The 16,673-nt window shown below is 48.8% G+C and overlaps 1 protein-coding gene across 1 annotated transcript in view; it reads right to left on the bottom strand.

Annotated features, from left to right (window-relative positions):
* Window positions 1-16,673, bottom strand: part of TCF4 (transcription factor 4) — a 252,246-nt gene that overhangs the window by 2,755 nt on the left and 232,818 nt on the right. The window contains exons 15-17 of the mRNA XM_019470871.1: window positions 16,373-16,576; window positions 2,617-2,752; window positions 1,507-1,669 (exon numbers count right to left, since the gene is read on the bottom strand). Coding sequence (XP_019326416.1) covers window positions 1,507-1,669; window positions 2,617-2,752; window positions 16,373-16,576 — 503 coding nt within the window. The remainder of the gene's footprint in view (window positions 1-1,506; window positions 1,670-2,616; window positions 2,753-16,372; window positions 16,577-16,673) is intronic.

Here is a 16,673-nt window from a genome sequence, read left to right as displayed (position 1 = left end):
GCAGGCGGTGGGTGTGGGCAGCACCCCAGTCCCTGCATGGAGCACGGGGCACCGAAACGCCCGTGGGCAAAGAGCCGCAGAGGTAATTTATGGCTGTGAAGAGCCCTGCGGTGAACTTCTGCATCCTTTCTGCAACAAAACTGCTTTCTATCCAGACAAAATGATGATTTTAAATTGAAAACACATCCACTGGTGAGTCACTGGCACTATATAATTTGAATTGGTTATGCAAATGGAGTAATAAATTTTCAGCAGCCCTAACAACATGGATTTAGACATATAACTAAATATCAGGAGTAACCTTTTAAAGCTGCAAGCATGTTAAAAGCAAAAATGTTAGCCTACAAAAGCTTCAAAGCACATATAAATATGCATAAGCGACAGCATATTTGTTGAATTAACAAGAACTACCATCACCTCACATCAGCATAAAGGTGCTTTCTTCTTACCATATCGTAAACGCACATGAAAGCCTCACTTATACATATGGTTACTTCAACACATTTATTCAGAGGAAATCTCAAGTGTCATATATTTTCTCCCGTCATAAGAGACGTGAATGTAATTAACGTTTCAAACATCAGCGAGTGCTGGCCTGAGAGGTCCAAGTCTCGGCGCTCTCTTGGGGGCAGCACGTCTGCTCAGATGCTTCTTATCTCGGCTCGTTTTTTATACAGAGGACCAGGCATGGAAGGAGAAAAGGCAGAAGGACACTGCCATTCATCTTCAAAAAAATCCCCTGAGCAAAGCAGGGTTGTGCCTGGGTTTCAGCTTTATTGGGATTTTTTGCTACGATGACGAGTATCTGCAGTCCTGAGCTGTGCCTCGGGCCCTGTGCTGACATGCAGGCGAGGCAGGTGAAATTCAAGGGACAGGAGTAAAGCCTGTCCCTTGCTCAGGTTCACGGCTGCAGCACCCGTAGACATTGTTCACATTTACCGTGGGCATGAGTTCCCAGATGATACAACCCAGCTATGCCTTCACTAATACTTTCCAAATATTGATAAAGAATATGGCGAACCAGTAAAGACCTCTAAACCCTCCGCTTAAACTTAGGGAGCCCTAGAGATCTACAGAAATTGAGGACTGGGAACGACAAATTAATTTCAGAGGTAAAAGAAAAGCATACGGTTTGTTAGTTCAGATGCAGGTGTGATCAGCTCTTAGGCACGTTTTTAGAGAGATGAAAATTCATACTGTATTCCAATTTGCAAGCACAGGCAGAAAGGAATAACAGCCTAATTCATACATTTTAGCGTAACGCAATTTCTTTATAGATTGTGGAGAACTTGCTCAGTGTCCAAATTTGTGAATTGTTCGAATTTGAGGACGTCCTGGAGTACAGGTACCAGAAAGGTACTCGGTACTGCCAGAAGAGCCATCCCGTTCCACTTAGGCTGTGGTTTTACCTGCCAGGAAAAAACCTCATAGTTTCCTCCTGTTCTGTTCACTTCATCGAAATCCAGTAAAGGAATTAAATGAAGCGACACTATTATATACTGTTACCTAGATCTTGACCTAGTAATTGATTTGATATCCTTCTTGTCATCCTCTAGTTTCTTGTCCTCAGAAGACTTTGTGTCCTGGAGGTTTTCATCTCCCTCGTCATCAGATTTGATTTCGGAGCTACCCGAAGAGACGCTCTGCCCTTGCAGTCCGGTTGGCATGCCTGCGAGAAAACACACGTATGAGCTGTCAAGCAGTGCTTAAGCCAACGCCTGAACGGTCTGGGTGCGTGTCCCCTGTCCCCGGCGAAGGGTGACCCGCAGCGCAGCCCCAGCTGCCTGCTGCAGAGCCAGGCGTGGGGGCGGCAGCTCCTGGAAAGGGGTTTCAGCCAGGGCTTTGAGGTCTAGCTCTGCTCTGTGGAAGGTGGCACAGGACGCCTAGCTGCTACTCCTGTTCTTCAATCGCTACGTAACTTTTCCTTCATCTTAAAAAAAAAAAAAATCTTCAATATAATATTCATAAATCTTCATAAAATAATCAAAATACCTTGGCTGCAATGAATGAGCAAGACCTTGTAAGCCATCATAATAGTTTGGGCTCGCTCTTCCTCGCTTTAACGGGAAGATCAGCTGCCTCTAGGAATAACAACAAACCCCCGATGTCCTCTGGGTTCGGTTAGCTCCAGGCCTGCTTTGCAACAACCCTGCAGAGGAGTCTGCAAGGCTTGGGACAGTGCAGCACATCCTGCGAGCTAACGAGAGGCACCCTGGTGCCGTCCTGCCCCCGGGCAGAATTGTAAAGGTGGTGGAAAATCTGTGGGTCTGAGTCTCACCTTAAACTCACACCTTTTTGATGTGCCTCCTGCAGTGTCTTCTACACTCTTAATTTTGCTGCTTAAAGCAGTCCTGGTATCAAGACTCCCTGTCCAGAGGTAAGTTGCTTGCACGCTTCTAGTTGTAATAACTGGAGTATTTCAGAGAGCAAAGCTGAATTAGCAAACAGGCTCTGCCCTGCAGTCTCGGCTGCGCCCTGCGCTGTGTCACAGTCTCCACCATCCCTGTGACCAGAAGCGCAGACACCTCATCCCTCCAGCCCGGGTCACCGCCGTCCCAGACGCGTCTTTGGGGATGCTGCGTCCCGGGACGGGCTTCCCAGGCAGGTGGTACTCACCCCTGTACGGGTCCTGGGGCGGGTTCAAATCCGGGGACGTGGCGGACTGGACGGGCAGCTGGGGGACCGGGACCTGGTTTGGCACGAGCGAGTGGCTCCCGCGGAGGCTGACCCCATCCTCGCGGTGCGCTCCGACCTGCCGGGGAGGAGAGAGGCAGCGGTGAGGCCGTGCGGTGCTGGGCAGCCGGCCGAGCCCCAAGTCCTGGGGACCCCAGGAGAGGGATGGGGACGGTGAGCCATGGCACTGGGCTGTGTTTCACTAGAGGGCGCAGATGGCCCGTACAGCCGCACCGCACGCAGCCGCGCACACCGCGCACGCCACGCACACCGCGCAGGCCGCCCGGGAGGATGCGGCGCCGCATGCCTCGTGACAAACACAGCAGAGCAGCTCAGGCAGGTAAAACGTCAAATTGTCTCCCAGGGTGCTGCAGCCGAGCGCACTGATTCCTACCCATCTGTCTTCTATCATGTCCGCCAACAGATCTGACAATTATCTTAATGCCCATATGCTTAATTGTGGGCTTCTCAATTCCCCCATTGCTATCGGAAATCCTGCAGGAATTTCAATTTGGCATTCGACTTTCATTTCGGGGGATCAGATTCGCAGGCCTGCCATTTTTTTCCCCGTAATGCCAGCTAAGCCTCTGACAGCGGGAGCTGCGGCAGCGAGCGGCGCGGCCCCTGCTCCCCCCAAACACAATAACGTGTCACCTGCCTTTCCAAAACGAGAAGCCCCGTCCAAATTAGCGCTCGCTGTATTTCATTAACCACCGAGTCCCAAACCCGAAGGGGCAGCATCCCTGCCAACGCCGTGACTCCGGGTAATATACCAATAAAGGTTTTATTAAACACTCCAGTAATGCCATCATCGGAGCTGACAGTGCGGGTGCAATGGAAACGCATCCGTTCCTCCCCTCTACGTGGCTCACAGACACACTCTGCGGAGCAGGGTTGCTCCTTCATTAAATAAAGGAGACCGCCGAGAAGAGTTAAGCATCTGAAGAGCAAAACTGTCAGGAGTTGCAGGAGACTTTGATACAAAAGCACCCGGAGCGGTAACACCAGCGCTGCCTCCCCGGTCCTGCATGGCAGCTCCGGCTGGCTGCGCTCCGAGCCGGAGAGGTACCGACGCGCGTCTGTAGGGACAGACAGCCAGCCTGTCTGCACAGAAAACTCCGCACTCCACCTCCTCAGGTGTGTGCATCCCCTAACGCTCGAGTGAAAGGGGCGATAAATCCATCAGAGAACTGTAAATCGCTCCTAATTCTCAAAAAGTAAGTACTCGGCCAGATAAAAAGATGGAGGGATGTTTCTAATCAGACTTACAAGATAATATAGGATAATTGTTAACAGCAAGTCGAGACCGCAGTAAGGGAGATAAAAGGGAATCCTGCCAAGGGGAACTTGAGAAAATCTTCTACTACTAGACGAAACGCAAATAACCGAAAGCAAGTGTAAAATAGCGGAGACAAAAACTCTCTCCTTGTTGAGACGTTTTAATTTTTAAAACATGAGATACTAAGAAAAGACTGGAACCAGCACTACTTGGTTTTAAGAGAGGATGAGTTGTTACAGGGCGCTTGGAGCTCGGCAGTCCTGCTTCCCAAAACCTCAACGGAGAAAACGCAGTAAAATCCCGATGACATCCTTCTGAGGAGAAAATTTTTCCCCAACACGTATGAAAGAAAATACCTAGTGAAACACGGGCTGTCCTTCTCCATCCCCAGCGATACCCAGCTCAGCTGGATATGACCCTGGGCAACCGACCCAGCTTGGGAGCTGGACCTGAGTCTGAAGCTGGCCCCGCCGTGAGCAGGGGTTTCACCCCAGCCACCTCCACAAGTCCCCTCCGATCTACATTTTTCTGCGATTCTACAAAAGACAAAAACCATTTAGTTTTGAGGGCGATGAAGACAAAGAAACATATGATACCACTTCTGGTTGGCAAACAATCACCACCCTTCGAGCAGAGCTCCTGAGAGCGGCTGGAAGCTGTAAAGGCGCTTTGACAGACACCACGTCTCGCTCTGGGTCCCTCCCTTTTCCTGTGAGCCTCCCTGGGCTCCGTCCATGACCTGTGCAGACAGACAGACAGACAGACCCGGAGATGGCAAGCATCCCATCCTGCTCCTCCCCCGGACCACCTCCGTCACAGGGCTACACGAGATGCCTCCAGTTGGGTGGTCCAGCTTGAAGAGGGACAACCCGGCTATCTTGATTATTTGGCCTGACTTCTTGAAGACTACCTCTTGTTTTACCATGTCAAGAAGCAGACATGGTAATAATTGAAAGCTAATAATTTGGAGGATTTTTAAACTGAAGTGTTGAATTCAGATGCAAAAAAAAGATGCCATAAAGTCACCACCACTTTATCGCTGACATACTGATATAAAGATTTATTTATATTTTTAAAATTGGTTCCAATAAAAAAAAAATTTCCTCACATTTCTTCTCCTTTAGGTTCTCAAGAGATCTGGCAGGTAACCGCCCATGTTATGTCTGACAACTGAACGATAAAAGCTCTCAATTCTTTTCTTCTCTTTTGCAGCCCACTATGTGATCAATCCTGCTTCTTGAGATTTGCAGCTTTTTTCCCTGCCAACTGGCAATTTCTGGGCTTGCTTAGTGAGCAAGCCCAGCCTATGGCCATCCCTACACGAAGGACAGACCATTTCTTATCCACCGTGACTGACTTGAAGCCCATTTTCCCCTCTCTCCTCGTGGGAGGCAGGCATCCCGAGATGGGATGGAGCTCGGGCTGCAGCACCCCTCCCACCCGCCATCCTCCCTGTGCCACAGCGAGGGAGCTGCTCCGAAACACCGACGCTTTCTAACTCTACGGCTACTCAAACCACCACCTTGCAATGGCCTTGCCATAGTGTGTTTTCCTGGATAATTTATTTCTCTGGTTTCAATCGCTTGCAAGAAGATTCAGGCAGCCCCATCACTTCGTTATCCACAGACAGTGGATTTTCTGAGACACAGAAAGACTTCAACTCCAACTCTACCAGGCAAACACCTTTGTGTGTGCGTGTACGTGCACACACACGTATCTGTAAGCAAAACTAAGCCACACCAAGCAGTCCCACAAGCAGAGGACTACAGGGGCTGGTTTCTGGCAGTGCTGTGATTTTCACCAGGCCACCGCATCTCCCCCACCCCCGGGATGCTCTGTCCTGCGTGGGTACCCAAATGACCGCCTTTACAGCAAACTTCAGGCCTCAGATGTCCCCTAAAATAGGCTGGCCATTTACTTTTCTTCTTCAAACATCATCAGCTGTTTTCACCAGGAGCCCAGTACCTTCAAGAGCACCACCACACTGCCAAACGCGGCTGAAACCCACCATCTGCCAGGGGACGCAGGGATGCGCCTCACTGAAATAAAGCCCATCCTACACAAGGTGTTAGGGATGGAAAGCAGCAACGCCTGCGAGCTCGGGGCGTGGGCAGCTCCCGGCACTGCTGGGGACACAGAGGGTGCTGCATTTTCTGCTTCCCCCTCCCTCCGCAGCCAGCAGTGCCGCCGGTTTGTCTGTTATACAAACAACAGCTCTGCCCTGAGGAGGAGCGAAGATATGAATCATTCCCCCCAGCCTGGGAGTGTAGATTATAAATAATACTTATCTTTAGAGAATCAAACTCACTTTGAAGTTCTATTAATATTTTATTTATTTCCATCTCTTTAAACAGTCCCCTACTGCAGCACTCAGCAGACCGGAGTGGAAAAAAAACCCCAACAAAGAACAAATCCTAAAATGTGCATGGGAGGTATAAGCGGGCTCTGCTGCTGATGTGTAAATCTCTGCCTTAACTTCCCCTTTGCAATCACCATCTCAGGCACACGCAGGTACCCGAGCACGTGTGCATACTCATGTGTGAAGTACAGTCCGCTTGAGATAATTCAGCCAAAGGGAAAAACCATGAGAAGCCCCAGTCCTGTGGTTTTTTTGGCTATTAAGGTTAAAAAGGCTTCTGGAAGATAAATAAATACCAGTACAGAGAAGGCTGCTCCCAGAGGCAGGGATCAAAATCAGAGTAAGGATCAAAATCGTTCTGCAGACCTTCCAGCACAGGTCTCTCTGGAGGCACACACGTACTAGGCTGATGGACACGGCACGAAAACCTGGACAGATGATGCCTGAATCATCTCAACATTAGTCTTTTATGGCATTTTGAAAACTTCAATAGCTGGAAGAAGGCTAGACCTTGTCTTCTCTTACCTTTGCATTTTCATTTTTACATATGGTAACAGATTTTCAGTACAAACGTCAGGTTTTTCTGGTTATGCTAGTTTGTATGTATTCCAGGATTATCTGCACTATCTATGTATTCATCAGGGATGGGAAGCTGTTTTAAAAAAAATACATGGAAATTAATTCTTGAATACTCAGCATTTCATGATGGAGGTGTATACCTGTAGTTAGCACAGATAAAGAACACGATGCTGGAAAAAAATTCACAGTTGCACCCTCATTCTACAAAGTGCGTTTTTCTTTCTTCTTTTAAAAAATAACTCTTCTGCTGCATCCAAGATGCTTGTTTCATCAATGTCAAGATGTACTGCATTGAATTTGGCAGTTATTCAATCCTTATTAATATTATCCCCGCAGGGAAGGGCCCCCCGAGCAGGCTGTTGGCCTAAGCCACCCCTCCACTGCTCCAGACGCGGATGCACAGTGCGGCTGGGACCTGTGAAAGTGGAGGGGCCGGCAGCCCTGGGAAGGGCAGGGGCAGGCTCACTTCTCCCTTACACAGAGAGCAGCCGAGGATTGTTCTGCAGAAGGAGAGTTTCCCCAGCTCCCTGCTGAAGACGTGTAAATCACCCCCCCAGAAGCGAAACCCTGCTCTCCAAATGCCCCTTCCCAGCCGCTGCCACCGCACAAGGAGGCAGGTCCAGCGGGGACAAGGCGAGAGGGGTCCAGGGCACCAGCTGCCCACCCCGCATCACCCACCTCTGCGCCCACAGCACAGGGGTCCTCTGCCACTATGGGCAGACCAGGAAGATGCTCAGTTTGCATAAAGAGAAACGTGTCTGCATGGTGATCGGACCCCCACCGACACGGAAACCTGTTTTGGTGCCTCTGACCCGTACCTTCCCCATGAAATCCCTATTGCACCTGACAGCCCCGAAGTGCTGCATTTCATCCTGAATTACCTCGGATTCTCTCTCTCTCTGTGTCACGTATATGACAATGACTTTATCCTCCAGAGCAAGGAAACCCCCTACCTGACCCAGAAGTGAGTCCTGAGCAGCGGTAAGAAATGGTCATACAAATGTTTCTTTTATTGCTTACAGATGGGCACTTGAAGTTCGGGCACGGTAAGGAGCAGACAAGCTGTAAAAAATGGGGAAAGCTTTCCTACGAAGTTATGAGCATTGCACCCCTTTCCTTACGGTTAACCCTTCTCATGCTGAGAGGTGGTCTTCACACACACGATTAACTTGCTAAATACGAAGGAAAAACTATCACCTATAGCCTGGATCACAGCTTCGGGCTACGGTTAGGAAGAGATTATTCCTAACTTGCCAGTATCACGAAGAAATGCAACAAGTAACGTGCTTTGTCCTTTTAAAAATGATGACCTTGTGTTATCCAATTAGATAAATAAAAACATGCGGCAAGAAAGTTGTAAGGTGATGCATGTTAACATGTGTTCAATATTGTCAAAATTTATAAGTCTGACAGAAAGCAGATTTGCGCAAAGCCCTTATAAACCTCTACTGCTATATTAAAAAGGGAACAGCACAGGGCACTCTGACACAAATGGTCTCTCACTGTATGTGTGTATTATTGGTCCAAATTATTCACTCTTATTTAACTGCACCGAAGTCTTTCATCTCCATGCTATACAATAATAGTTTCCATATGACCGGTGGCTCAGCTATAAATAAGATCAAAAGCAAAAGAAAGGATTTAATAAAAAAAAAAAAGACATTAAGAGTGGCATTAAATCAGGAAAAAAGCAAAGTTCACATTTTTTTCAACAGAAAAAAGTAGCGCTGAGTACTAAGCAGCTCGCCAAGTATCTTATGAAAGGGCTGTTTGCGAGCCAGTTGTATGCAAAAGCCATTTAAACGGAGCTGAAAGTGGCAAAGCCGGACTTCAGTGTTAAAAGGGAGGGGAAGAAGATGATGAAGGAAAAAAAGCACAAGTGCCACGTCTCAAGGCGAGGCCAGGCTACCGGCGCAGCGGCAGCGTGCGTGCCTCGAGGCCACGGGACCGCGCAGCGTGGCAGCGCCCGCGTGCCTCCCGGGGGGCTCCCCGGGGAGCCCACCCACCCCCCTCAGCTCAGCAGGAGGAGGTTTGGTTCGGCACCGCGCATCTGCTCGGTGGGAAGAGCCGACTTCCAGCCGACTTCCCTCCAGCGCTGCCGAGGCTGCCGGCTGAGCTCCGCTCCCCACCGCCCGCCCGGCTGCTCCCCGCCGGCTCCCTCCTTCAGCTTTCTGCCCTTCGCAGGCCGATCCAGGCGCCGGTCCCGCGCACAGAGAGAGCAGCCCACCACCACGTCCCCCCTAACTGCGCAAGGTCTCCCATGCTTCACCAGCTTTGTTTTCCCACCATGGGAGATAACTGAAGTATTTTAAGGAAAACCAACCGGTTGCGACCTATTATGGAGAGAAGTGGGTTGCCACGGCCATCGGAGGGAAGTCACTGAAATAATCCCTGCAATTTCTTTCCAACAGAGATGATTATTCATTTAAGTATTGGCTAAATCCGGAGATATAAAGGGTCCTAAAGTACAGGATTAAGAATATTAACTCTTCTTCACTGAACGGCCGGGGAGGGAGGGGAGGAAACCACGCTGCAAGCAAGTCCGCACGCCTGGACGCTTTATTTCGGTACCCAGTTCCAGATGATGGGGGTCCCGTCCAGAGCATCAGGTGGCTGACCCACCCTTGCTGCTGCCTTCCTCCCCAGCACCTGCCTCGCCGGCGGCCTCGGCTCCGCACCTCCAATGCAGACGTTGCACCAAGCGGCTCTTTAAACACAAGCCAGCTGTTCCCCAGCGCCGCTCGGGAGCGCGCGCGCACGCCGGGCCAGCCACGTGGAGCTCGCAGGCAGCGAGCGACGCAGAAATGAAACCCGGGAAACCAATACGACAGGGTTTTAACCATGTGCCTAATTAGCTGGTTAGAAATGAATGGAGCCATTGTGCGAGGACAACGCTTTCCTGAAAAGGTGTCGTTTAAATATTGGTCAGTGGTTTCTCTCCTGGTCAAAATGAAGTTTATAGCTCAAAAATAATTTAAAAATATGATAAAGGCTGTAATTGCGCGGCATTAGGAATGTCAACCAATTAGGCCGAAAATGGTGCTATATAAAAACCCTACACCGGTGCCTGTTATGTCAGACTTCATTCCAGTAAGGTCATTCTGTCCAGTTTTTTTTAATTTATATTATACCTGCTAACTAAAAAAGTCAAGCAAAACAAACCACAGACGCAGCAGCTACAACTGTGCTAAAAATTAAGAGAAAAAGGTAGTAAGACAAAACAGCAAAAGCCAAATTTTGTCTTTTAAATAATGCCAAGTCGCTTGTCTCTTTTTGTTTATGTACGAATGACATAACTGAATTACTTCATGAGCTGCTACTCTAATTCCTAGGGGTGGAAAATTCCATAAGTTAATTTAATGTGGATGTAAAAAAAAATACACACGAACACGCTTTCTTCCTGTGGGCCCTCGTGTGAAGCGTGCAGGCTGGCTGATGGGCTTCTAAGCGCTATCTTAAAAATAATGTATACCAATTTCTGGTTTATAATGATTTTAACCAATACCTTCGTGCACCGCTACAAAAGAAACACGCGTCTTCTAAGATTCCTGTGCAAAAGTTAGCATTTAAACACTGTTTTCTACAATTCAATTTGAAATGTTACGATAAAATCCCCACAATCCGCGTAACCTCTGAAATAACAGGAACTGCGGAAAGCCAGGAAATTCACAGCTAAAGCTGAAAATATATGCTTAGCTCATGCCCTCGAGAGATGGAGATGGCCAGATTAAATCAACCCAAACTCCCAGTTTTTATCTTGACATGCGACTGCTAAAACTCTGGCCTTAAAGACCCTTACAGAGACAGAAATGTTATGAGCAGCCTGACAACAAACCCCACATCACCCTCATCTCTAAGCCACTTCTGCCTCTTCCCAGAAGTCTCTTTGCGGGTGTCCAGGGCGGTTCTGTACCGGCTTTACGAGAAGGGAGCCTACCTCCATTTTAATTACGATGCTTTCAATCCCGCAAATGCTCGTGCATGTGCTTAACTTCAACGTCACCAATAGTCCCAACGGGACGACTCGTGGTAATAAAGTCGAGCACACGTGTGTTTGTAGAACCCGGGTCTTGATGGGATGGGAAACCCGAACCTCCATCTCCCCTGCTCAATGAGCAGGTCACCCCCCTTCCCCGCCGTGCTCCCCCTCCAGTTTTGGATGGATGGGAAACCCGAACCTCTCCCCTGCTCAATGAGCAGGTCACCCCCCTTCCCCGCTTGGGCGAGCAGCTGCTGCACCCCACCTCTGCGGTTGGGGCACAAGCTGGGAGATGCTGGGTACGCCGGGGGGGGGATCCTGGGGGTTCAAATTCCTCCCCTCCACTCTGCCCAGCCGAGGAAGCCATGCCCGATGCCCTGCGAGGGCTTCCCCCCCGAGCTCCTGCGCCCCAGGGTTGCGATTTAAGATGTATCCCTGTTTTGAGACTTTCCTGCTGCCCTTCTCCTGGCTGCACGTGCTGCTGCTGCAACACAGCGGGCACAGAGGAGCAGGCAGCTTTCACCGCTAAACCAGTTTGCTGCTAAACTGGTATCAAAATACACCGTATTTGTAAATGGTGTGAATTAATGCGCGCCGGTTTGCTCACGGCACAGGGGAAATTAGAAACAGGGACCTCAGCAAATTCCAGGGGCCTGCTAAAAATTAGTAAACGCTTAAATTCTCTCCTTACTGGGCCACTAATAAAAAAAGCGAGGGAATGTAAAATAAGAAATCCCTTTTAAGACAGCCTGCTATAGCAAACCGTCCGCGCGGGGAGCAGAACTCTGCTCCCAGCCACACAGCTGTAAACCTGGCCTCATTCCATTAAAACCGGAGCACTTGATTCCCATTTCCAGCAGCATCTGACCGATCTCTGCCTTATTTTTGTCTGGGGAGAAAAGTCGCACATCTGCTGCGCGAGGGAGAGCGCGGGCAGGGAGCGCGGGCTCTGCACCGCTCCGGCGCGCTCGGGCAGCGCGCGGAGGTGCGCGGTGGGCACAGCCGCTTCCACCAGCGCGCTCTACAAGTTTCCGGTCCATACCTCCCACTGCTACTTTATTTACTGCAGCTGGCCAGCCTTTTATAGCCTGTTTCATGTATTAAAATTCAAATGTGGAAAACATTACCAGTATCCTCCTTGATTTTTTTTTTCTTTTTTTTTTTTTTTTGGAATTTTTTCCCCCCCGCTTTTTGTGTGTGGGTTTTTTTTTTAGTTTTTTTTTTTTTTTTTTTTTTTTTTTTGGAATTTTTTCCCCCCTTCAACTTCCTTTTCAGCGTGGAATGTATCAAATGGTCAAAGGCTAACTTCAGACTGACTCTACTCAAAAACTATTTCCTTTGTTCTTATGTTTTTACTTCAAAATTCATACCAGTTTTCCAAAAGAAATTATCGGGCCCGACTCCTTCACCCAAGTTACGGTTTCAGACAGTGAGTAATGCTGCTTGGGAACGCGGCAGACTCCGGGTTTGCAGAGAAATGTCCCCGTCTTGTTTGCAGCAGCAGCGCTGTTCCCAAAGCATCCGAATTCTCCTGCTCAGTTACCTTGCTCTGACCATCTACTTCTTTAGCAAAGTCCAAACAAAACCGGTCAGACCCCATCACTCGGCGTTTCTCCTGAAAAAGCAAGTGCCTTCATATTCCTAAAACTATTAAGGCATTTTTTAGATGCGTGATACCGGCACTTCCATTTCTCATTGTTGCTGCTTTTTTTGTTTAAATCTAACTTCACCTACATCTGGTATTTAAGCGAGGAGCACATATTTATGGAACAAACTGTCTCTGAAGTGATGCCCTGGGTGCATGTTGCATCAGTTTAACATATGCAAAGCGAACAAAGCTACAAAAATTAAACTCTTTTCTCTTGATTGAGAGCAGATATGCAGAAACAGTTGTAAGTCACAGATCTGGCTTTTAATAAAGCCAGATTTCTTCATTAAAAGCAGTATTGTTTAAACACTGGAGGAAAAAATAGCTTTGTACAAACTAAAATCTTAGATTATATGTATCCCAAGTGTATTTAACATATTACCTGAGGCCAAGCTAAATTACAATCTAGAATTTCCTTTTGTGAATTCTCAGCAACTGCCACAGAGAGCAAAACAATGTCTGGTTCATGCTAATTTTATTAGGGAAGGGGAGAGGAGATGGATTTAACTGAGCTGCTGAAAAAGCATCTTTTTACCTCTCGGAGCCTTTCGCCAGACCATTTTCAGTTAACACTTCACATTTTTTTGAATCTGCAAATGGCGCAGTCTCAGTTGTGGCTTTTAATGATATTTTACCCACGACAGAGTCACTTCTAGTAACATTTAATTTAACGAGGAGCAGAGCCTGTCACAAAGCTGCCCCAATAAAAAAAATAAACAACCCCCCCTTATTTTCCTTTCTCAGGTGCTTCGTTTCAACAACCGATGTTACATTTCAATAACCTGAAGCAACAGAAACTATGGGCAAATATTTAGCTTAGGGCATTGTAGGTGGACAAGTCTGAAGGGGAGAACTGTTTGGTCAAGGATAGCTGGGTAAGGATACCTGAAAAGCAAACTTTTTCTTGCAGGGGGGAAGCAGGAGACAGCTGGGATATTTTAATTTCCGTACGAGATGGCAGACCTCAGTTGTGAAGGCTCTGGATGGTGGTCAGCACTCAAGCTTAGACACAAAACCTTGCCCTTGGCCGGAGATGGAGCGTGCCGAGGGCTGTGGAGCCGTCCCCAGCGTGGGACGGAGAGCGGCCGAAAGCCCTCTGCTCTGCTCGGCTCGGCCCCGCTGGCTGGAGCAACGCCAGCCAGGCTGGAGGAGCCGCCTGAGAACTTCCCCCAGCATCGCACGAGGGCTCAGGAACGGCCCTGCTGAATAAAGCCGTGCTCTCAATACCGCTGGAGGCTAATTATTTTATAATCACCTAACCGACTATCACGACAGAGCCTAGCGCGGGGGCATCCCCGGCGCGCAGCAGACCGGGGGACACGGTAATTATCAAATAATTGGCCACCAGAAGAAGCTCCTTCCTTTCCCTAGCAGTTGCCTCACACTCAGGCATCAAAGTTTTTCTTTCTTTTTTTTTTTCCTTCCCTTGTGAAAAAAAGGAGGAATCCTGTCTGAATCCTGTCAAATAAAACTCTAAATGTTTGCATTTTCCATATGATGTCTAATCCTATTTGGAATGCTTCTGAACATTTGGCCTTGATTACATCTTAGAGCAATGAATTTCACAGGTCATTGTGTGTTGAATAAAAAGTATTTCTTTTTGTCAGGTTCACTGAATGTTCCCTTGTTCTTTAATTATAAGGCAGGATGAATAGGAGAGCTAGATTTACCTTCTCTATGCTGTCCATTATTCTATGTACCTCTATTATGTCTCCTCCTATTCAGCTCCTTTCTAAACAAAATCACCACAATCTGTTCAACCTCCCTTCACATGAAAATCCTTCCATGCTTGCAATCATTCCTGCTGTTTGTCCCCGAACTCCTCCTAATTCCACTACACTTTTTGGAGATAGGAAAACCAAAACAGAAGACAGCTCCAGGGAAGGTATACACACATGTATGTATATGTAAATATACACCCAAAGCATATACCCCCAGTCCATCAGTTTTGGTGTCCCTTCTCATGTGCCTTTTCAATTCAATGGGTTTTTGGTCTTGTTGTTAGGGATTCTTGCACGCTGAGGAGAAATTTCCATGCGACTCTAGCAGAGGCATATGAAATTATGAATTAATTAATTGAAATTCTTTCTTCTAATCTGCCCTGCCTTGCCCTTAGCATGAGGGATGAGCAGGGGATCAAGCCTAGTCCTCCACAGCGCCACGCAGCAGTGAACTGGCCATGGATCTGTCAGGTCCCTTTCTCCTCCCACATATTTTCCCCTAGTCTTAATTAACCTAAATAGCTTGAACCATCTGAAAATACTGCCAGATAACTCCTTGTTCCTCTCCTCCATTCCACGTGTGAGTAAGCAACTCTATTTCTGGAATGAAATTTGGAAGTATAAAACCGAGTGCCTTTTAATCCTGTTGAAGATTGCGCTGATCTAGTTCAGCTCTGCACGTGCACAACTTTGCTGCTTCCTAATCGAGAATTGCTGTTTCTCAGCTCCTACAGGACCGTTATTTTTTTCATTAACTTCTGCTGAGGGACTTTAAGATTTCTGTAGACTCAAATGCATCGTGTTAAATGGTTTTCCTTATTATTTTTCTGACATATTAAAAAAGAAAAAGATTGAAGAGACATGCTTTTCCTTTACAAGAGGAAAATATTGCAACTGCAAAATATTTCCTTTGCAAAGTGCAAGACATCTGTCCTGGAGACCCAAGTGGTGCATATAAGGCAAATTACAGACCTGATCCCACAGACTTTTGTGACACACCACTTACCCAGGCAGCAGCGACAGACTGGGGACTCAGTACACAAGCACAAGCTCACGAGCCCAAGGAGGGTCTGCAGAGCCAGGCTTCTCTGCACCAGCTATTTCACGTTGCAGAAGGGTCACGTAATCCAGAGTGAAACACACGCCACAGTGAGCACATGCAGCTCCAACTCTGAACTACCTTCTCCCCCCAAATTTAAGCACGTGTTTAAAGCAAGGACAGGATTAGCTCTCATTCCTTAAACCTTCTCCAGCCCTGCACGCCAAAACCACACCTTACACTAAAAACTGCACCCAGTTTCCCAAGCAAGTGGTGGGTCCTGAGTGAAACGCAACACTAAAAATCTTTTTGAAAGCAAAAAAGGAAAAGCATTTCAGGACCTGGGTAGGGGCAGTGACTTTATGTTCACCTGGCCTTGAAATGAAAGCATAAATGAATCCCCGAAGATTTCACACCCCCTCATGCCCCCCGGCATGCATGCACGCACACAATCTGCACCTCTGTGCACGTGGCTATGAGAAGAAGGGTAAACTGGGGCTGTGCAGGTGGCCCCTGAAGTGCGACCACGCAAACCACCCCTGGAAAGGCACAGGAGAGCCCGACCTCGCTGCTGCTCTCGCTGGTATGTGCCTGCCTCACTGCCATGGGGCAGCTCTCCCCGGCACGCTCCTGCCTGCTGCCATGGGGCTGCTGTTCCCCATACACCCATCACGGTGCCTGTCAGTGACTTCTTGGTGCACCCGTGCCCCCAGCCAACCCAAGCTACGTCAGCAGGGACGGTTAACGAGGCTGGACGCAGAGCCGAGCAGCTTGGTACCAGTGCCAAGAGTCGTGCCAGCTGGGCTGAGGGCACAGGCAGGGACAAACAGAAATGGGTGCACTCGCCGCCATCAGGGTGAAACGCGCATGCACATGTTTGTAGCTGTACAATAGCTCACACACACACACTGCGTAAAGGAAAGGCAGTATCACTCCCTCCACGAATACGCACGCACACATTAGTATATAACACCTCTGAGAAGCAGCAAACCCTTGCAGACCCTTACACCCATCCACCCCTCCCTTCCCCGTCCTCAAGCCCTTGAAGTCAGTTAGTTTTTCCCCCCAGCGCTGCCGGTGAGTCCCGCGGCTTACCATGAGCGAGTGCCGGTTGGCGGAGAGCAGGCCGGTGCCGTAGCCGGACCCCAGACCGGCCATGGCTCCGTTGTGCGACGGCCCTATCAAGCCGTGCATGTCGGCGTGGCCCCCTGGCATGGCGGTGGCGGGCCCCACCGCGTGGTTGCGCAGCACGTGGATGGCGTCATCCAGTCTCTCCAGGCGGTCCTCGATCCGGCTTTGCTGTTTGTGTGCGAGAAACAAAGCGGGAAGAGCATCAGCAGGCGCGCAGGGCCGCCCAGCGCCGGGCACGAGGCGCTGCCGCCGGGGTGCGTGGGGC

The sequence above is a fragment of the Aptenodytes forsteri genome, unplaced genomic scaffold, assembly GCF_000699145.1.
Source record: "Aptenodytes forsteri isolate BGI_AS27 unplaced genomic scaffold, ASM69914v1 Scaffold112, whole genome shotgun sequence".
Taxonomy (NCBI): domain Eukaryota; kingdom Metazoa; phylum Chordata; class Aves; order Sphenisciformes; family Spheniscidae; genus Aptenodytes; species Aptenodytes forsteri.
The sequence above is the reverse complement of the archived record's forward strand: the minus strand, read 5'-3'. Positions and strand labels throughout refer to the sequence as shown.